Source organism: Poecilia mexicana, unplaced genomic scaffold (assembly GCF_051168715.1).
Source record: "Poecilia mexicana isolate PSO_F unplaced genomic scaffold, ASM5116871v1 scaffold_13, whole genome shotgun sequence".
Lineage (NCBI taxonomy): Eukaryota > Metazoa > Chordata > Actinopteri > Cyprinodontiformes > Poeciliidae > Poecilia > Poecilia mexicana.
The window spans coordinates 27829677-27852869 of NW_028263382.1; the positions used below are offsets into that span (position 1 = coordinate 27829677).

Sequence of the window (23193 nt, forward strand, 5' to 3'; positions counted from 1 at the left end):
CCTACTGGACGGCTAGTGCAAGTTCATAAATGACACATTCAGATCATCTCGCCGGTCCAATATGAAGACATCTTTACAGGTTAAGAAAAATAAACTAAAGACATTTTAATTGTTGCAATCAATCTCTCAATTCATTCATATATATTTTTTTATTTTAGAAACTGAACACGACAGTAACTATATTAACATTCCTAGATATTGCATCACCCTTCCACCGTGATCTATAAAGATCCACATATCCGCTTTACATTGGTGGCATGTTCTGCATTTCAGTTTGAGTTCCTACACACTGAACAATTGACTTAGTTAAAAATGATATTCTACCAATGGATTTCTGACTTTCAGTCCTTAAAGTGAGCTAAAGTTTGGGATTTTTCTCAAATTCTGAGGCATCAAAACATGAAAAAAACAAAACAAAAAAAACTTAATGTATAGCAAATCTGTCAAACCAGCACTAAACTATTATGTTAGAAGAATCAGATTTCAAGAGGTCAAAATATCTCCCTTTGCCTTTAACATTTCAGTTTATTGTAAATCATGATAGCTGGAAAAGTTAAGAGCATTGAGCCAATATTGTAAAGAGCGTTCACATTACTGGTAAAATCATAAACTAAAGCTAAAAGGACATTTTCCCCTGAACATGATTTAAAGAGCTGGAAATGTGTTCTTACGAGTTCTTCCATTTTGTTTAAGAATAATTTCACAAAGTTTATTAAAAACTTTTTTATTTTTCAGATTAAAGAAATAGCAGCACTTTATTGGAAAGGACAGTACAAATATTTACATGGTTTATGAAAGAACATTAAAAGATAAAGTTGCCTTTTTATGCCGTGATGGCATCATGTTCTCTGAACACGATTGTTTTGGGATTGATTCCGACACTTTTGGTTGTGTTGTGTGTTTTATAGATGCCGATGAGACGATCCGCGATCTCAAACATGTTGTTCCTCAAGGAGATGATGATGAACTGAGCGTTCTTTGTCTGTTCCTGTAAAAAGAAAAACACCTTTTAATTATTTAAGCATACAAAGTTACTGCTGAATAATTTCTTAGTGCAGTGGATTCTCTCGTTTTATGCACTTTAAAGCTTAAGGACCGTCCTGTTGCAATCACACAATGACATTTTTGTCACAAAAAGAAAAAGTTATGATGCGACCATCGAGAACAAATCATAAAAGCTTTAAAAATATTAACTAGCAGCCTGATTGTGCTCACATAAATATAACAGGCAACGATGGAGACGTTCTTGAAGTCCAGAGCGGCATCGATCTCGTCCATGAAGTAGAGCGGGGTGGGCTTGTAGTGATGCAGAGCAAACACCAGAGCCAGAGAGCTGAGGGTCTTCTCCCCTCCTGACAGGTTAAAGATCTTTTTCCAACTTTTCTTTGGTGGACGAACACTAAAACAAAAACGAAAGAATACGTCAAATAAATAACAAGCATAGAGCTGTAGCACCACATATAAATCCCAGCATGCACCAATAACGTCTTGACTGCTTTTTTTTTTAATCCTCCCTTACCTGAACATGATTCCCTCAGAGAATGGATCCAAGCTGTCCACCAGCTCCAGCTCTGCATCCCCACCTAGTGTCAGCATCTGGTAGTTCTCCTTCAGCTTGTTGGTGATCATGTTGAACCCGGTCATGAACTCGTTGAGCCGCTGCTTACGTAGGTCCTCGTAGGCGTGCTTGAACCTGTCTCTGTCCGCTGTGATCTCGTCCAACTGGGCGACGCGCTGCAGGTACAGCTCCTCCTGAGGACACAAAGCGTCGGAGATGACACGCGATTATCTTATGCCGATGTAAAACATGGTCTGTCCATTAGCGCCAGTTTTTATCAACTGCTGATAAATGTCCGCTTCGTCGCTCCTCTCCAGTCGTTTTCATGCTTGTGAAATTTTGCGCTTGTAAGTGTAGACGTGCACACGCGGGCTTGCCACGCGACACAAACATTTACAAATGCGTAACTTTTGTCGCTGTCGGTGTGTCGGGTTTCAACATTAACCTGTCACCGTCGCCCCTGACAGACACACAAAGCTAGCTAGCAGAGCTATGTTAGTTATATTAGCAAGAGAAGCTATGAAGACATCTGCGCGCGACTCAAACTTTTGCCTGACAGAAAAACAAGCAAACAAAAAAACATGTACAACACTAAATAGTTATAAAAAAATTTGAAGACCTGTGATTAATATATTTGAAGTCAACTTACGAATTTAAGATTTCTAACTAGTTACATGAATGTAAGACTTTTCAAGCAGGCGGAGACCCTAGAAATTCACTGCTGCTCTTGGGGCAGCAGTGAATGAGAACAAGTCTTCCTTCATCCCGACCAACGAGACCACCAGGACACCTTGTAGTGTTTGTGCGTACCTTCTTCTTGTACTCTGCAATGGCTCCTAGATTGGGCTTCATTTGACTACACTGGCTCTCCAGCATGCTGATCTTGTTCACCAGGATGTTTGGATCCGATATGGCTTCCAGCTCAGCAGGAGGAAAGACACGGAGTTCCTCTGCTGGCTGGCCCTCAATGGTGTGAAGGGACAGCTTGATGCTCTGGAAGACAAAAACAGGCATTATTGAAGACAACAAAGCTCAGGGGGCTTGGTTGTTCCCCAGCTGTGTACTGGTTTAGAGTTATGTGACTCACCTCATCCTGCCAGTACTTGATCTTGCCATTGTGCTTTGTGATGGCGGCGTCTATCTGCTCGATGGTCAGCCGAACGTTGAGCGACTCTTCTTGCAGCGCGTGCTCCTGCTGCTGCAGGGCCTTGATCTCCTTGGAAACGTTCTGATACTGCTCCTGCACCTCAGGCAGAGTGGCCTACACAACCAGAACCAAAGCAGGAGTAAATCAGCTGTATTGATGCTAGGGATGTCCTCAGAGAGAAACACTCCCCCAGATTTAAGACATTCTGATACGAATAACGTAAATGGCGAGCAGCAACCTCTGCCTCGTGGCAGGCTTTCATGATCTCCCCCGCCTCATCTTCTAGTTTCTTCAGCTGTTCTGTGAGCTCAGCCATCAACTTCTCGTTCTCTTCCAGCTCAGCTTGCACACGAGCAACGCTCTCCTCACACTTTTTCAGGTTCCTGGAAGACAAACGGAAGAGGATTTAGACGTTTTTCTCCGGTGGTGTTGACAGCAACAGCTAAAGCAGACCAGATCAACGACAATCATTTCATTGGCCTTCAGAAAGCAAGGCGTTTGAATTACTCTGGTTAGATGCCGCTCACTTTAGTATACATTTGCTTTTATGCCCGGGAGACGTTTTACCAAGCTGTACTGCTGCAACCAATAGGAAAATTCATTTAGAATGTGACAGGTTGATACACAAAACAAATAAAAAAAGCAAATAAGCAGTTAATAGAAATGAACCAATCGTAGAATCTAGACTGGATGAAGTATTGCGCGTCTCGATGATGAAACTTTGCAAAACTGAATTAAAGGGCAGACAGCATCAAACCTTTGAGCCAAGTCTGCTAAACGAGGGAATGTCTCAGGCAGGACATTTCTGAAGCACACAGGAGCATGAACTTGTGTGGTGCAGATTTGGATAAGTTTAAAAGTTACCTACTGCATCTTTAAGACTCACTAAAAGTCCTCACCACTCCTAACATTTTGTCACTTTAGGAGGTCTCTTAAAGCCTGAGGTTCTCTGTGAATAACTTCTATTTTACCAAGGTTAAATTCTAGGAAAAAATAAAATCACCACTAGGAGCCACTTTTTATATCAGACATAAAAGCAACCTGGTCTTTATAACCCTCTTCAGTGTGGAAGTCGTTAAAAGATGAAGAAAACTGAAGCTTTTTTCCAGAAAACTCAACAAATGGTCTGGAGTTTGAATTTAATAAAAATCACATAAAGGTTAGGCAGTCATAATTTGATGTGTTGATACACAATATATCTGCATTAACATCGGCTGATGTTAGTCATGTTTTAACATATCGGTCCCACAGGGGAAAATGGGGCGAAATTAATAAACAAAGTTAGTTTCCATCATGTTGCTGTTTGAATCATGTTTTTGGGAAAGGAAGTCTGGCGGCCATGTTGTATTTGGGCATGTAAATAGTGATGCAGCACAGTAAGGTGGGGTGCTTAAATAAAGCAGAGACCCAACATTAGTAGTGTAATCATTTTTCAGTGTTAAAAGAGTAGGGAAATGTATATAATATTGGTTATTAGCCAAAATAGGGATATTAATAAAGTATATTTACCAAAATGTTCATATTGGTGAATCTCTACTTTGATAATTCCTCTCTTGTAGACCCTACAACTAATCTTTCTTTTTTTCTTTTTTCCTTTCATGGTACAAATTTGTTGCACTTGATTGTTACATTATACAAATGAGTCGACACATATTACACATATTTACACAGAAAACCAGAACTGACATCACCAACCTCAAAGAAAGCCCACCATTAGTGCCAGCAGGGAGAAGGCGGACTGTTCCACCTTGAATATTTTCTTCCCTTACCGATCAGCCGTCTTTATGGCCACTTTGGCCTTGGTGATGATGGAGGAGCAGTCGTCGAGCTCTTTGTTGATCTTGTCAAGCTTATCCTGCTGAGCCTTCAGTTTGTGGCTGTTGATGTCAACAATCAAGTTGTGGAGTCTTTTCACCTCGTTTTCCACCTTCCCGGCCTTACTGGATGCTGACTCAAAGTCTAATGGGGGGGGGGGGGGCGCAAAAAAAAAAAAAAAAAGTAAAAAAAGAAATGAAACATTTTGGCATTAAAACTTAAGGCCAAATTAAATTAAAATCTACTCTGTATTGAAGATATACTAAAGGGTAGTAGAGTGTATTTTTCCAGAAGTTAAGCCTTAATCTGACATGAGGAAGGATATAATGACATAAAACAATTAGCACCTCTCTTTACAGTTTATGCAAGTTCCTACCTTTCTTGAATGCCTCCAGGCTCTTCTCCATCTGTTTCTGCTTGGTTTTGTCTGGGGCAGCTGCCAGCACGTTGGCTTCAAGCTCCTTAATCTGAAGTTTCAAGTGAGTCTCCTGGTCAGCCAGACTCTGAGGGAAGAAGAAAGGGGGGAAGGGGGGAAACTCTTGAGAAACTTCTTTAATTAGGTAAAAAAATAAAATAAAATAAAAAAATAAAAAAAATTGCTCATTTGTAAGCCTGGATATAGGCAACTGTTATCATTTGAAGCATAAACAAGGAGGCAAACGGTGCATAAAGTGTCGTACGCTCATGCTGTTTGTGTATTTTTCCAGAGTGTTCTTCATCTCTCTGAGCTGAGGCTGCAGGCGCTGGACGTTCTCCTCCAACTGCAGCCGTCTCTCCTGGCAGCCGTGCAGCTCTGACACTTTCTCATTCAGCTTGCTCTCCATACGGTCGAGCTGTAAAAACACACATGGAAAATTGAGTTCTGTTGTGATGGAGGACACGCTTGGTACACGCATCGCATGAGCACTTAAGCTGCCCAGTTGGACTTACACTATTTAACTTGAAGACAAGTGAAAAAGAGCACAATGCTACTAATATATTGTTTTAGATGGTAAGAGGAAAAAAAAAAGCAAATGACACAATAATAATAAAAAATCTTACTTTGCATAATTTCTTATCAGTTTAATAAAATGGAAAGTCAATAATAAACGAGTTTAATGGCCAGCTTCTGATTGAATTAAATGTCAATATTTTCAAACTATAAATAAAACCAACAGCATGTACTTTGATGCAAACAAAGGCCAAATAAATGGAGATAACATTATACCTTTGTTTCTCTTTAGATTCAAAACAACTAAACCTCCAACAGTTTCTCTGTCTTTGCCACGGTCTTTAGGGAGAGGAAACTGGACTTTATTCAAAATCAGGATCAGAAATACCGTATTTTCCGCACTATAAGGCGCACCTAAAAACCTTCAATTTCCTCAAAAGCCGACAGTGCGCCTTATGATCCGGTGCGCCTTATATATGGACCAATATTGAGCCACAACAGGTCCAGCAACCACAGGGGCCGCGTTTCATTGGCTAATGCCCATTTTAGGTCACAGTGCAGCTACCACGTGCGTGACCGTCTCACAAACACAAGCTACAGTAGTAAACATATGCTAATGTACATTGTGGACCATCAAAACCATGAATGCCGACTTACCCAGCCTTGCAAGAACAATAGGCATCAGTGATCTTGTCCACAGCTATATTTATGCTGAGGGTGTGAGGATCTGCTGTTTTCCTCATCTATCGGTAGCTTTTAGCTGTGACGCGCACAATGTTGGAGGCATCCAGTGGCTCAAACACCTTGATGTCGTCCAAAAAAGATGACCATGTCCATTGTCGTGGCTGATATGTTGTGAAAATCCGGCAGAAATGCTACGCTAATTAACTCAGATCGAAATGAAAGACGTCATGTTTACACAGACATGCAGTAGGCTGCTTAAGTAGTTGGTCCACTACGGTAAGCAGCCGCCAACTTCTTTTTCCCCGTAGAAGAAGTGGTGCGCGGTGCATGCTGGGATAGTTGTCAGAACACTGGTTTGTTAATAAAGTTTGATAATACATTTAAAGGGGGGGAGGGGCAGGGGAAGAGAGACAGAGACTGCAGCGGCAGCGTGTCGGTTGGTCTGTGTTACCCAGAAAGCAGTTGGGCATAATATCGCAACACCAACACCGTGAGTGAAACAACGACTGGGCCAGCCTACTATATAAAGTACTCGGGGACCATTTCTTTATTAATGTGGATGTGTAATAATAGAGTATGAAGCGTCTATTCTATGCGCCTTATAATGCGGTGCGCCTAATGTATGAAAAAAGTCCTAAAATAGGCCATTCATTGAAGGTGCGCCTTATAATCCGGTGCGCCTTATAGTGCGGAAAATACGGTAATTCAAACTAATCAAAAGTTAGGTTTTATTTTAATTATTTTTACCTTCTTTATTTTTTTTAAATGCCATGTTTAAGTTGAAAATGTGACTTTTTACTTATTCGCATGTTTTGAACTAACCTCGACCTGGGACACCTCTTGGCCGATAGAAGACCCCATCCTGCCTTTCATAACTCTTCCACCTCCAGTCATTGTTCCTGTGCAACAAAAACAAAAACAACAAAAGAATGAGAAACAAAAACTTTGGCTGAGAGTTAATTATTAACCATCCCGTCACGGTCTGTGAGGGACAAGCTGAAATAAGATGATAACACTTTGCCTTGTGATGGTCCAAAAGGCTGCTCTGACAAATGATTTAAAGTTAATTTATATTATCCAGTAATAATATAGGTTAAGGAAGATGGGTTCCATAAACTTAATAAGTTACAATTACAAAAACAAGGAGACTCAGTTGTTTTGGTTTGATCATCGGGGCGAAAATACTTCAGTGAAACTGCCATAATAACATCACACCAACAATACAGAGCAAAAGTTTTCAGATGAAATACTTCAGATAGTTCATCTGAAAAAGCTAGCATACCATATTATTGTAGTTTGCACCAACAATTGTTTATATTCTGCAACTCTTTTTCTACAATTTCACATGGACTCTTTCATATACTATGTCATTTTTTTTAGAACACAGTTACAGCCTTGATTTAAAGCCTTCTACTCCTGATTGGAAAATAAGCTGCAAACGTATAAAAACCCCATTATGGAAAAAAAATACTGATATACAAGCTTACCTCATCACATTAACGTTTTTGTGAAACAACTGAATTGAGGTCAGGCCATTAGAATTTACATCAAAATATATAATTGGATCTTTTTTTTTTATATCATTCCCTAATTAAATAAAAGCAGAACGGTCACTCAGACTGAGTATTGTTGAAGAGAATGTACACAGGCTCAGGAGAATCACGAACACAGCGCCAGGAACTGATCAGTTGTTTTATCAGAAAAGGTCGAAGTTATAAGAAAAACTAGACTCATGTTTTAGTCAAATACAGTTTCTGCTGTAAACTTTTAACATTTTTTTAACACCAGTACCAGCTGTGGTTACAAAGTGACCAAAACAAAACAAAACAAAAAATAAATAAAGCAGGACAGGAATCCATGTAAGAGTGATGAATCTCACCAACCTGCCATCTCAATTATCTGCCCCTTCAGGGTGACCACCCTCCAGCGTTTGTCCTTCTGGAAGGCCATCCTGGTGGCCTGCTCCATGTCTTGAGCGACCAGGGTGTCCCTCAGGGCGAAGTAGAACGCTGGTCTGACCCTCTCATCGTTTACTCGCACCATGTCGAAGAGGCGTGGGCTGTTCTCTGGCGTGCGAATGGGGGTCATGTTCTTCTCCCAGACCTTCATCTAAAAAAAAAAAAAAAAGCAGTCAAAAGGTGAAAAAACTGTTTTAAGTTGACTGAATCTTAAAGGCATGGTGACTGAAGTTTCTAAGAGTTACGTTACCTTGTCAAGGCCGATGAAAGTGGCGACACCGATATTCTGCTCCTTGAGGAAAGTGACGCATTTCTGAGCCGTGTCGATCGTATCCACCACGATGTTGTCCAGAGCGCCGCAGCAAGATGAAATGGCCACATCGTACTTTTCATCTATGGCTCCAAGATCTCCCTACGAGCACCAAAAACATTTTAAAAACCACGCATTACGACGATGAGAAACAAATATAGGAATAATGACAAAAATATATACAAATGGAAAGGTTTTCTGTAACGTGTAAACAGGTTTTTTACCAATCTCCCGTAGATTCCAGGGATTTTGCCGCTCTTCTTGAGCTGCATCAGGGCGTCCAAGACTTTTCCTCGGCTGCGATTGGAGGACAGGGAGCTCTTGGCTTCGTCCACCTTTTGCTGCAGTTCTCTCACCACATGCCTCTTTTCATTATCCACCTTCAGCAGCTGCTCCAACTCTTCCTGGTCCTGTAGTGAAACACAGAGAGTAAGTAAAGCAGAAGCTCCCTCTGCAGGGTTCACCAACTCACATTTAAGGATTTCTTAAGACTATTGTGACAGAAATTTAAGAAAGGAATGTACAAAAGAAAAAGCATATTTTATATCGAAGATTTTGGGAACAAAAATGCACATAACACTGCATGGGCTGGCAATAGAGGCGAACCAGTAGTGAAGATGAACGCCATCCTGCAAACTGAGAATAAACTTACACTTTCCCCTGATGGACACAAAAAATGCTAGCTAGCAATGGTGTATTAGCGGCTGGTTAGCGGCAGCCTCAAACGACTCAAGTCACAGAATGGAACCATAATGTCAAGCAAGAAAAAAATATATATATATTGAATAAAGTTTAAATAGTGCTGCCATGACAAAATTTAAGACCTGTGATCAACTTATTTAAAGCAAACTTAAAGTTGTTTTTAATGAATTTAAAATATTTTAAGGTCTTGATTTTAGATACATGGAACTTAAGACTTCACGCTGATTTTGGTTTTTTGCTGTCGATCGTTTTACCTTCTTGAGCTCCTTTTCCTTCAGGGGGATTTGGACCTGCAGGTCTTTGATGGCGGGCCGGCGCTCCTGGAGAGTGTCCGAGGTCGTCTGGAGCGTCTGCTTGGCCGCGTTGAGCTGAGCCAGAGCCGTTTTGTGGCGGCTGAGGTAGATGTCGAGCTCGGACTGAGCGATGTCCATTTGAGAGCGGGTCTCGTTTACGGCCTTGCTGAGTTCCATGAGCTCTTTCTCTTTTTTCTGGGAAGTAAGAGGGGTGTTAAAAAAAAAAAAGTATAAGAACAATTGAAGACTTCATTTAACAGATAATGCAGAGCTATCCCGGTAACCTCAGCCAAGTCGTCAGGACATCTGCAACCCCACACACACACACACACACACACACACACACACACACACACACACACACACACACACACACGCACGCACGCACACACACACACACACCTCTTTGTCCTGTTGCAAGCCGCTCGTCTCTTCCTTCAGACTTTCCATCACTACTTTCAGTTTTTCTTCTTCTTTCGCTTTCTGCTTCTCCAGGTCTTCTTTCTGGGCCGTCGCTTCAGAGATGGCTTGTTCACTGCTGGCTGGTATGCCTCGCACTTCCTCCAGCTGAATAATGAGCCAAACAACAAATAAAGAACGGTTAAAACTGAAGGAGAATTTTACAATTTTCTCAATTCAAAATGTGGGTATCAGTTCATTAAGCAGTGAATATTATGAGTCAAGACATTTTTTTCTGTTAATTTTTGTTTAGACTAGAACTAGTGAAAACCCTAAATTAAGTCTCACAAATTTTGAGTTTTATTTAAAAAAAATAATAATATACAAGACGAATGAGAAAGACATTCAATACAAAAATGTTACAGCCTATGTAATCATCTAAAAAGACTTGAAAGTTGTCCAGTGAGTTTTCGCACCTTCAACAAGTAGGTAAGCCACAAGTTCCTGCTGAAGAACTTGTCTCTTCATATTACTGTATCGAAGCAATGGCAAGTTGAGAGAAATAAGTGTGGTGTAAAAAAAAAAAAAAAGTGAAAAGTAACTGCTGTCCTGTAAGGACTGTGAACAAAAACCCATTCAAGAGTTTGGTGGAACCTGACGAGGTTTGGAGAGCAACATTAGAAGCGTGTTACCTTGGATAAGAAAGAAGAAGCGAAAAAACAGGACTAGACTGTTGCTCAGTGCTCAAAAGAAGTTCTTATTTCATCAAAGTAAATTTTGAACATTGAGAAGTCAAGCTCCAAGACTTTGAAGGAAGAGTGGTAAGGCACAGAAGCCATGTTGCCTGAGGTTCCTACAGTATGTGTGGATTTGGGGGGCCAGGTCGCCTTCTGCTGTGTCCACAGGGTTTCATCAAGTCCATCCAGAGACGTAGGAGCACATCACGCTTCCCTCTGCTGACAAGCTTTATGGAGATGCGCATTTCATTCTCTAGCAGGCTTTGGCACCTGCCAACACTGCCACAGGTTCCAGTCTATTGACCATGGTGCAACCATGAGTGACCACCAGCAAATTCACCCAAAACAAAAAGTAACAGCAAAAACTCCTGTTTTTGCTCTTGACTTTTAACAGAGTTTAAAGTCAAGAGGAAGAGGCAACAATGGAGGCGGCAACCTGGGCTTCCATTACGCCACAGCAGACCCACGATTCTTAAATAATTTAACTGTCAAAGAAACATAATTAGTTGTTGTGTTTTTGAAGTGCTAAAATAAATGAAATGATAATCTATATATTATTGAGATCAATATAAAATGTAACCCATGGAGGACAACACCTCTGATCTTAACACACATGGCACTGCATCTGTCATCTCCATGGTTACCTGCCTATGCATTTTGGAGCCTATTGAATACACATATTTGCTGCTGTTATGATGCAAAAAGTAAAAAGTGAGTTTAGTAGTCTTTAGCAGATAAGATGTCTGCAAGTTCAGCTCAAAGAGGAAAAAAAAGGTATTAAAAAAAAGCACAGGAGACGATAAGGAAGCTGCCTGCCACAAATCTATATTTTATGTAAATATGTAATACTGTTGTCAGCTTCCAAAAGCAAGAAAATGTCCACCTATTGTGAAAAATACTTTAAAGTGCAGCATTGATAGAAAACATAAATCAGAAACTGAATAGCTCTAAAGCTAGTGAGGACCTTTAGGTCCAAGAAGATAAGATGCATGGCTGTAATTAATATTTTTCATCCATTAGCTTTTATCACAATTTTTTTTTAAATAATAATAAAAAAAAAATCATTTCCCAGCTTGTTTTGACTTTAACGAGATAAAATTTGAAACCAGGACACTAATTTGTGTATTTACACTTTGAGGTTTCCAAGAAAGACGATGACTCATTTTGATCTTGCAACTATGATGTCGATCTTTTTCCCCCTCTTCACCTCGGATGATGCCAGAGGCAAAATAAGCAAAAATTTAAGAATTGAGTTATATGACAAGTGCAGTCAGAGCTGCTGTAAATAAGAAAGCCAAAATGAAAATAAAATCGGAAATTAGAAGAATCAATTGGGATTAAAGATAGATATTTTGAAGACCTTTACATCAAAAGTGCACACAAAATTTAAAAACACTAATATTTGACTCACATATATATGTTTTTTTTTTTTGCAATTATTTTTGATCGCACTGCTATAGTTGCACATAAAAAGAAAAAAAGAGAAAAGAATATAGGGAAGGAACACAGCTACCTAATTTAATTGCGATAGGATTTCCTTTAAAACTTTGCTTGCATGAGATCTGACTAAAGTCAGAACATCCCATTTTACTAACTCAAATACATAAAGCTCAGATTACTACCTGTTGTGAAAGTGTTATTTCTAAGAAACGTGATCAGGACTGTGTTTAATTGTCTGTGGATCACAATTCGGACCATTAAGCAAGCAAACCACAGGATATGATGCTCCATTTCTGCATGTGGTGTAAGACCTGGAATAAATTTGATAGAAGGAGGTTCCATCGGGAGGGGAAAGGGGAAGAAAAAAAAAAAAAAACACAAAACAGACACATAAAAAAAAAAAGAATCTGTGTAAATTACCAGCTACTATACAATGCATTCTAAAGCAGACCAAGAGCACACATGTAATCAAATATAAGCACATGAGGACCAAACAAGCCCTGGTTGAGATTGGCACAACAGTCTGCATTTTGGCAGAGCTAAAACAAAGCAAGAATTGGCATCTGCATATATAGTTTATGTTCTGTAGGGTTAACTGCGGGTGAAATGTGAATGTGGCTGCTGGAAGTGTTACACAAGCCAGGCCATAGTTGACTACCACACAGCAGAACACTGCTCCCCAGAGGTCAGCCTGCCTCTGCCCAGCTCCCCCTCTGACCAGCAGAGTTCCAGAAGAAAAGGCTTTCAGAGCTGGGAGGAAACGTCAGCCACACGTCCCCGAAGCAAAGCCTGACAAATGATTTGGATCAGCTATGTTGCAAAAAATAAAAGGATTGGCAGTTTAACCCATCAGGACAAAAATAGTTTAGCAAAGCACACGCCCAGATTCACTTTGTGCAGCTTCACGGCCCCCTAGTGTCTGATAACTCGTTGACAGTTTCACATTAGTTTTTATTTTATTCCGTCGACAGTATCACTGTAATGAAACCACAAAAATCATGTAAAACATCTCTTCTTCAAGCACTGCTGAAAATATATATTTTTTTCAAATAAGGAATTATTTGTACAGTAGTTGTTTCACCATGACTGTAATTCATAAAAAAGGAACCATTCCTTGATGCAAATATTAGTGAGTAAAAATATCCGGATTTTAAGTAAGACAAGAAAAGACACAGTTTTGCATTTTCTTTAGCATCGCAATCAACGTTCAGTCAGACAAAATGTGGTCCCAAAAGCTATTAAACAATTTATTTATTGTTTTCTATTTATTTAATTTGTATCTCTTCAGAAGCACAAATTTTCACAGATAAAAATTATAAAAATTACCACACTGCGAAAACACTAAATCCTAATAAGTAACTTTTTTGTAAATTCTGGTATAAACATCTTAGTACATCTGAAATAAGTCAAACTTACAGCTAGTTTAGGAGCTTGTTTTGAGTAAATAAGTACCAATTCCTCAATATTAATAAAATAAAAAGAACTAGTTCCACTAGTAGATTATTTCACTTTTACCACATTTTCCCCCATGCAATCAGTGAAATAATCTGCCAGACAAACTGGTACCGTTTCATCTCTATTCAAGAATTACTGACTTAAAACAAGATCCTACATCTTGCTGAAAAGTTACTTGTATGTTTTGACTTATTTTAGGTGTACTAAGATATTCGTACTGGAAGCTAGACCAAAAATACTTAGTAAAATTGTATTTTTCAAGTGCATTAAGAAATATTTTCTCCTTAAAGAGAACCTGATTCAGCCAAAAATAAATAAATAAATAAAATAAAAATAAATAATTTTTTTTTTTTTTTTTATATTTAGCCTTAAAAAAAAGTAATAATAGATAAAAATGATTGTTAGTTGTATGTCTCATGCCGGGCAACCGCATGAGACATACGACCCCTCCAAACAAGCCATCTCACTACATCTGAGCAACAAAAACACCAAAATCCTTGTGGCTCCATTTCTAACACATTTTAAAAATATATATATATTTTATTTCTTCATAGGCCACGACGAAAAACACACATACCAACCCTGGCAATGCCACGGCTGCCTCAGCATTACTTTTTAATTAAATGTGAGGAGTAAATTTAGAAAACAAAAGGCTAAAATTACACGCCTCTGTCAGATCCAGTATCTGTGTGCCTCTGAACTGTGCTGCTGCTGCCTGCAGTGACACTGTCAGAGTGACACAACTTATCTATCCCAGAGCAGCAAACACTAAAACCAAGTGAGATAAAGTCACTGAGCTGCATGCTACAGTGGATCTGCTGCAACCTAAAGGCCAACACACCTTTTTCTGGTCTTTTTCCAGCTGCTTCTGCAGCGCCTTGTTCTTGCTCTTTGAGTGTTTAATCTTCTCACGCACTTCAACATCCTGCAGGTCCAGCTGGGTGAACTTTCCCTTCTGGGTCTCAATATACTTGTTGATCTTATTTTTTTTCCTGGTGGAGGAAAAGCATTTTTTTAAAGAATTAAATTCAAATCAGTTTTATGGGGGGAAGAAAATCTATCAAAAGAAATCCTTTAAAAAAAAAACACTAATAAATAAGGGGGTAAAGGGACAACAGTTTCTGTAACATGTTTTTTAGTAAAAAATCTTCCTTTAAGGGAATAACAATAGATGAAACTGACATGTTTCTACTCTTTTTCAAAGCTAACTACTTTATAAATTACTAATTTCACGCAGATTAGAAACTAAGTGCTGATGAATTCCTCTTAATGTCTGAACAAACAAATACAAACCTAAATTAACAGAAATGTTATTTAGTACACAAACCGGGTTACATTAGTAACAGAAGAAACAAGTTAAAGAAGAAAAAAAAAGAGAAGCAAATTTCTTACTTTTCCACATTTTGGAGCTCTTGGTTCATTTTTTCCATCTCTTCTGATATCTTTGCATTTTTTTCGGTGAGCTCCTTGGTTTCCTCCAAGATCTTTTGCTTTTCCTGTTCTTTATCAGTCACACGTTTTCGTAGATCATGACTAAAGGCAAACAGAAACCAAAATATTTGCTTAAAAAAAATATAAAAAATTAAAAAAAATTATGCAATAATGATTTTTTTCTATTTATACACTTCATAATGGTAAGATATCAGAGAAGCATCCCACAGAGCTCTTGCTGGTCCTTCTTTTTGTCATATTTTGTCCTGTCTGTAGCACAGAGGTGCTGCTGGTGTAACTCACACATAGTACTGGTGGAGCTGGCTCTTGTGTTTGAAGATGTCGTTCTCCAAGGTGAGGAACTCCACGGCTTTATTCTTTTCCCCCTCCAGAGCATTTTTCTCCTTTTCTACCAGCTTAACTCGATTCAGCTAGGACAGAAAAAAAAAACAAACATCTGATACTTTAATTTCTAGACAAAGGTTTAAAAACAAATAAATGAGAAAAATCCTAAATTCTGTGGTCTAATGAAATTCGGCTATCAGAAGCTACACCAGAGAGACATAAAAATAATTAGGTACAAGCAGAATATAAATTAAATTCAATAAATGACTCATTTGTGAGCTGGTGTAATTTAACTTTTGAGTAATACTTTATATCTGAATGTCAAAGTGAATGAGAGGGTTGTCTCACAAAACAGACAGAGTGCATTTATATTTATTTCCATATTTATTATCTCATTTGTTCACCTTTCAGCCCGACTATGCAGTTTTACAAAAAACACTCCCAAAGAGAAACAAACCCTCGCAAGTGTAGTTACCTTTTCTCCCCTTTGCTCATTGAGCAGCTCGATGCGGCGAGACAGAGTTTGGATCGGTTCTTTGAGACGGCATGAACCGATGATGTCCTCCAGGTACTCCAGCATCCCCTCATCATGCTCCGTCTGACCTTTAGGCTTCATCATGGCAATCTGCTCCACCTCACCCTACACACAGCAAACAAGAGCAGATTGGGAAGGGTACACACTGATTCACAATAGGGCTGCATAAAAATCACTAAAATAATAAAAATAATAATAAAAAACATACACAAAAAAAAATTGCACCAATCTTTTTTTTTTTTTTTTTAAGACACAGAGACAGCTCTCTCCCACACAAAATTTTAAACAAAGTGCACAAAAGTGTAAATAACATTATACAACACAGAAAGACGACCTGGTTCCACATTAAAATGAATAAAATAAATAAATAAATAAATGAAAAATCGTGTCACTGAAAATCTCCAACTGTGAAGGGACAAATTGCACAATTGCATTTGTGGAACATAAAACATGGAGTTACTACTGCTAAAATATCAGCAGCCCACCAATAATAATCTATAGTGATGACAGAAAAAGTAATTTAAATTGTCATAAAAATAGATATTGTTTTTGTAAAACTGAATAGCGACGCACTGATCTGGCTTTTCTTCGCCGATGACGATTTTTTGGTTCATTAAAAGCTCTGGCCTGCGAGTCCGATTCATTTTATTTTGAGGAGTATCACACAGAAGAGACGAAAGATGCGCTCGAAGATTTCTGATCATTGGAAATGGCTTCAAAACTACCAAAATGAGGAGTTACATGATTATCTCAATTCATGTGTCAAAGCATACATTTCTCTAATCTTATATTTTAAATCAACCTAAAATATTTTTTTCAAAGTATATGCAGTTGGTGGATTTGTTTGTAGACCAAATAAGGGAGATTTCTTTATTTCTGATACATTCTAAAAATAGCAGAGAAAAATAAATTAATTATAATAAGAAAAAAAAAAAGGGTTTTCTGTGGTTTAGCAGCGAGTCAAAGAGCAGGACCAAGCAACAACAAAAAATTTAAAAATAATTAAAAATTGTCTAATTCCATTCCCTGGCTAACTGATTGGTGCATCTCTAAAAATGAGAGGTATTAAAACAAAACTAACATCTCTAAAACTACATACACACACACCCACTCACACACACACACACACACACTTCCTCAACTCTCCAGTGCAACCCTACTGGAGTGGACATGTGCATTTATTTTTTATTTATTGTAAATACCATGTCAATTAATAATATTATATATGATTTTTTTTTTTAAATAAAATGCTTCTTTTTAAGAGTCTCAATTTGAGATAAAAAAAAAACAACAAAAAAGAACAATGTAGTTTAAATTTTGAATCTGAGAGAAAAAGCAGCTTTAAGAAAGAGTTGGGTGGTGGGGGAATCTCCACATCATCCTCTCCTCTGATCAGTGCACAAACTAGACAGCTTCCCCTTATTTACCAGAGGCCTGGAAAAGTGAGGTGACCTTGAAGACCAAGTTTAAACCTCTATCCAGTCATGCAGCCACGTCACCGACAGAAACATAAAAGAGGAATGAAAATGGTCATGCTCACATTGAAAGAAAGAAAAAAAAAAAGTTCACCACTGAAATAAAATAAGGGATCCAAATACAACTAAATTTTAATCATGTGCCTTCAGTTGATCAGTAGTAACCAGGCAGGTAAGATGCAATACACTTTGCAGGGGTAGGAGTGTAACATGTGAACTTTTTCAGGGTGAGTTGCAAAACACATGGGGAAAATATATAAATAATTAAACAAGAAAATATTATTTTCAAGAATTCAGTTTACGTCAGAGAGTAAAAAAAAAAACAAATAAATTTTTTAAAAAATTATAAAATTCAATGAAAATGAGAGCCATGGCAGTGGAGGGTGTTTTACCCCGCCACCCTGAAGCAGCACTGCTAATATTGGTTTTTTTTTTTTCTTCACACACCAATATTTACGTGCTGCTAAAGTGTGGCAGGTACATGAGAAAGGGAGGGTCCAACCTGTCCTCCACTGGTGGCTCAGCCCCCCAAAACAAAAACTCTCTTACATAGTGGGAAATCCTTCAAACACTCAGATGCATGCTGGTCAGCTGGTCAAATTGTGTCTTTTCCTTAAAATTCTAAAGCAGCAAATAATGGTTCGCACCTTTTTCACATTGTTTCAAACCATGATGCGCTGCTATAGCAGTCTAAGGGATGGCAGAGCACTCTCCTCTCCTCTTCTCTCCTTTCCAATTCCAGTGCAACAGGTTATTTCAGCCCCCTCCCCCCAACACACACACACACACACATACAGAGACAGGCAGAGCAGAAAATAATATTTTAAAACTTTCACCAGGAAATGGGATGAAGAGCAGGGACTGGTAAACAGAACAGGATGGTCATAGGAAGGAATAAAAAAATTAAAAAAAATAAAAATACAATTACCTGCAAGATCAGAAATCTGTTGTGGTCTAGATCAATACCGTGGCTGCGGAGTAAAGTGCCAACTTCTTTGAAAGTGGCCTTTTTGCCATCAATATGGTAGTAAGAGGAACTGTCTCTGTTGGCAGTCCTGGAAACATAGAACTTGCTGTTAGGGACGACTTCGTAGTCATCTCCTTCCTGGCTCGGGGGGAGGGGTGGGGTAGGGGGGAGGGGGGACAGAAGACACAGCAGCAGAACAGAAGAGTTTAGGAGAGACTCAAACAGCTCTAAACATCCAGCTTTACAATTCACAGCACTCACAAAAATCACTGGTTGTTACAAAGGGAAGAACACCGGAGACAATTAAGACTTAAACACTTCCAAAAACATCAGAGATTTAGACAAACAACTGTAATGTGTTGGAGGAAAGAAAAAATTTATAAAAAAAATATATATTGGTGCAATTTGTCACATTTACAGAAGTTAAACATGTTCAGTGAAATGAGGAGATTGCAAATGCACAACAAAAGAGTTGGCAGCGTGCCTAAAAATTCTTTACTTTAGCAAACAGGGCTTGTATTTCAGGCTGTGTACACCACCTTTACAAAAAATTATTTTTACTTCAGAAACAGCATTTCTGTGGGAAGAGGAACTCCAGAAAAATTAAGTCATGAGTTTAACAATTTGATTTGATTTTTTCAGCACTTGTGAGGCGAAGTAAAATGCTCCTTTTTCGATGTAAGGTCAGCCAGAGGCAGAATTACTTACACTCCCAAAGGCAGGGTAAAAAAATAATTTTAATGTGAAAAAATACTGTTTAGGGTTTTTTTTAGCAGTAAATTGTGATCTGAATAGAATATTCCCTGTCACAGATATATTTACACTGCAGTAAAATAACTTGGGCCGTGTCAGCAAATTATTAATTCAAAATAAAATAAAATAATAATAATTAAAAAAAAAACAACTGGAAATACAGGCAGTAACTAGTGCGATGTGAGGTGAATATAGCATGAGGGGGTGTAAACTGTAACTTTCAAGACTGATTTGAGTTTGTGTTTACTCACTAATGTTACAAATGAGTGGTAATTATATTATGACATCTGATAAATAATATTTTTAAAAATCAGACAATCATTACTGTCCTGTAAAAACAAAACAAAACAAAAAAAAAAAAATCTGCCTGATTGAGTTTTTCAGTTTGGGCTGAATATTGAACCATATGAAATGAGTGTGTGTTGTTTCAGTGTGAAAGAAATATAGATAAATATACCTTATCAATAATCTTTTGAAAATGCACCTCCACAGTACAGCTTTGCACATCCTTGTGTTTATCAGAGCTGTGAATCAGCACTGAGAGCTTTTTCGATCTGATCTTTTGAGCTCTGTATCCAAACACAAAGAGCATTGAATCTATCACATTGGACTTTCCACTTCCATTGGGACCAATGATGCAGGAAAAGCGCTGGGAGACAGGTAAGGAAGGAGATAAAAATATAAGAAATCAATTATATGAAGATACACAACATCTACAACAAACAGTGTAAAGGTTGCATTTTTAGAGACGTGTGGTAGCATTTTATCTAGGTAAATCTGTAATACTGAAAGTATTCCATGTGAGTGTAGTTAAGGGTTGACGTGCTAAAACCCAGCCTGAGCAGAAACTGTGTGAGCAAAATACAGTGAAAAGGCAAAGGTTTGAAGAAAGTCATAATTAAAATGGAACTGTGGGAACAGCAATAAATCACTTCTGGTTGAGAGATTCACTAACAAAATCAAAATCAAAATGGAGGATTGTGACCTTCTCACTTATTTATTTATTTATTTTCAATATATTTAAATACCATAAAACTGCACCCTTTTCTAGTGTTTTAATATTTGTATGTCTTCAACAGGGCACAAAAAAAGCCAGGAAATAAAATAAGACTAAGACAAAAACAGTAAGGTTGACACTTAACACAAGTGATGTTATCAAACAGATTCAAAGCAGTTTTGCCCTGTCAGATATTAAAAAAAGGCTTCACATCCATGTTTGGTCATACCTTGTGAAAAGGCCCCAGAATCTGCTCCCCTGCATAAGACTTAAAGTTGCGATTAACTAAATGTGTGATCATCAGGCGAGGAGCGCCCGGTTCATTGGTCATTGCTGGGGGCGGAGGTGGAGGGATGCTGCCGAGAATCTCCTCCAAACTTCGACTATCAACCGCCTCAGCAGCTTCCCCCTGAGACGGATCTGTGGCACAACAAAAGTACAACTTTTTATTCTTCTGGTGCGAGTCGTTTCAGGTGGTGTTGGTGGAGAGAGAGAAGAGGGGTGGGTGGGTGACTGGGGGAGGGGTGGAGGAGCGCGCGCGCACATACACACACACACACATACAAAAATAAAACAAACAAACACAACACACGCAGCAAGTCTCGGGTGAAACAACGACCGAAGAGAGAAAGTTGACGGGGCTTATTTTCATTTTCCTTTGTTCTGAAATTAAGCGCGAGCCGAAAAAAAAAGAAAAAAAGAAAAATACAGAAAAGACCATGAACCCACATTATTACACAAACGCTCCCCACGACAAGCGTTGATACTGGAGTAGATGCGCCACAGTCACTTCGCTCGATGATGAATAACTAAAGTGTGTCCCGATCAAAAACGTCACAGTTTGAGTCATTTCTGACTGAAATTAAAAACACCAAGACAAACAGAAGTCCTCTTTTGGGAGGTAACAATATCGTTCAAACCATTATGTTGCCACCAGAGCAAGCCACAACGACCTGTCCAAAAAAAAAAAAAAAAAATCTATTGTGCTCACATAAGCATAAACAAGCAAAATGAGTCGATGTTTGTGACTCGAATACAAGCAAACAGGCAGAGTTAAGCATTTTAACCCATCCTAACTAGAACTTTCCAAAAGCAAGACAGAAATGAGCTGATATTGATACAATTTTTTTTTACTTGATATACAACGAAAAAATAAAAACAAAACACTTTATCTTTCGAAATAAACTACCTCGTTTGCAGGAGACATCCGGACAAGAAGCACCATCGTCGTTAACAAAATCATCCCCAAAATTATTTATGACGAGCACTTCAGACAAAAAAAAAAAAAAACTATCAGCCCATTCTAACTACGTGTTCGCAAGAAGAAGGAGGAAAAAAAAAAAAAAAAAAAAAAAAAAAAAAAAAAAAAAAAAGCACTACAGCTGAGCCAATTGGCCTTCACCAGTACAGCAACACACGCAAAGCAATTGACTGAGCAACTTATTTGGATTCAGAGACACCAAAACAGCCTTTGTTACTTGCCAGTTGTCGGCGGTGCCTCCTCTTGGCCATTGGAGTTGGTTTCTTGAGGGGGTACATCCAACTCGTCCTCAGAGTCATCCCGAGGCTGCAGCCCTTTCCTTTTTGGCTCCCTTTTGGAAGCAGTGGAGCTTTTTGCTGTTTTAGATGGCATGATATGAAATCTGAAGGGGCCATTGGAGGAAGAAGAAGAAAAAAAAAAGGAATATCCATGAGCGAGTTTTTTTTTTTTGTGTGTGCATGTCAATCTTCAAACTCACATTATAGTCGGTCACTGGAGCTATTCTGTCAGGTTTTTATCTTTGCCACAGCCAGATCTTACCGCCGCCCCTTTACTTGTTAATCGCTCTATTTATTCATATGCCAACACAGTGAAACAACAAAGTAAAGGTTTCTGGTGAAGATTAGGATGAATAAGGTTACGCAGATTTGTCTGGGGGAGAAAAAAACAACAAATTCCTAATGTTTAGAAGAAAAAGAAAAAGTTTAAAAAAAATAAAAAAAAATCGCAAGTTTCTGTAAAATCTTTTAAAGGAAAAAAAACTCATTCAATAACGTGGTGTGTCTGCATCTGCAGTGGGGATCTTTTTCATAGCGCCGCACATAGTCGTACAAAGCAGAAAAACTGGGGAATAAGAGTTAATATGGCGAACTTGAAAGCTCGACAGAGTTTCTATGCAAATAAGGTGAAATCGTTCCCTTAGAGCCTTGTAACGCCTATGTTGCGTGTCCACTTCTGCGCAGCTAAACGGGTTTCTCAAGCTGACAGTAATATTAACTTTCAGTCCCATGAGTTTTTATGCTGGGGGGCGGAGGTAAAATACGGAATAACCTAACCTAACCTAACCCCTGTGATAAGATGCATATTCACAGAACTAATAAAACCTAAGCACAACGATAGATTGAAATTTTAATCACACGTTTTAAAAATAATCATCTCGTTTGTGCTGGCTTTTTCGTAGTTTTCACATCTTAGCATTAGGTCCATCATGCTATTCAACGGTGCTAATGGTAAAGTTAGGTTAGCAGCTAAAGCTAATGGATGTCAAATATCGAAGCTGAGTCTAAGATAGCAAATTAGCCCAGTTTAACTTGCAGATCAGCCTAAAACGACGGTAAATGCAATAAAGCTAATTAGTGTCAAAATATTGCTTACTTTAATAACGTAAAATGTTCCACAGTTTCAAAGTATGATAAAAAAATATCTCGCTAAAATTACTGTTCTATAAAATAACGAACACATTAAAATTAGCAATAGCCTTCCTGTTAAATTTCTGGAGTTGCTAATGCTAAAACCTAGTATAAAAGGTTACTAACAGCAAGAGTCCCTTCGAAAAAATTTTGTGATTCCAGCAAATAGACGGTACCCACACATTACTCCCCACCAAAGTATCCTTAAGTACCTTCTAAGTTATACACACGATCCGTCAGAGGTCCTCCTATCTGTTGAAAATTGTGAATTCAAAAAAGTATCAGAAAATCCAAAACTCGACGAAAATAATCCATAAAATTCAGCCCCGTATCATTCCGAGTCGCTTCCCATTTGAAAACTGTATCTTGTAAATGGCGCCTAAACTGCATCGTCGAACCAAATTCGTTACAAACTGACGCAAGGCACCATGGATCGTTCGAAAGGGCAGGGCAGAAAAACGAAATTCAAAAAAGGGGACGGAGCCAACTACGCAGCTCTTTACACCCTTTATGTTCACAAACCGAACACCGGTGTAAGAATGAAAAAAGATAGCAAATGCTTTCTTCAAAATGAAAAGTTTTGTCAAGACT

General features: G+C 38.5%; 1 protein-coding gene across 2 annotated transcripts; it reads right to left on the minus strand.

Moving 5' to 3' along the window:
- Positions 1–708: 708 nt before the first annotated feature.
- Positions 709–23026, minus strand: smc4 (structural maintenance of chromosomes 4). 2 transcript variants are annotated; one of them, XM_014986945.2, is made up of 25 exons: positions 22815–23026; positions 21672–21844; positions 21415–21575; positions 20162–20352; positions 19393–19584; positions 18144–18320; positions 15681–15845; positions 15164–15291; positions 14822–14962; positions 14271–14421; positions 9801–9965; positions 9360–9593; positions 8628–8813; positions 8344–8505; positions 8019–8244; positions 6958–7034; positions 5201–5353; positions 4897–5023; positions 4475–4664; positions 2944–3088; positions 2646–2819; positions 2369–2551; positions 1520–1752; positions 1216–1399; positions 709–988 (listed from the first exon to the last, which is right to left on the minus strand). In XM_014986945.2, exons 3-25 carry the CDS (start codon positions 21563–21565, stop codon positions 824–826), a joined length of 3900 nt encoding a protein of 1299 aa, XP_014842431.2. In that variant the 5' UTR covers positions 21566–21575; positions 21672–21844; positions 22815–23026; the 3' UTR covers positions 709–823. The 2 variants fall into 2 exon arrangements, with proteins under 2 accessions (XP_014842431.2, XP_014842430.2); XM_014986944.2 differs by lacking the exon at positions 21672–21844.
- Positions 23027–23193: the final 167 nt, after the last annotated feature.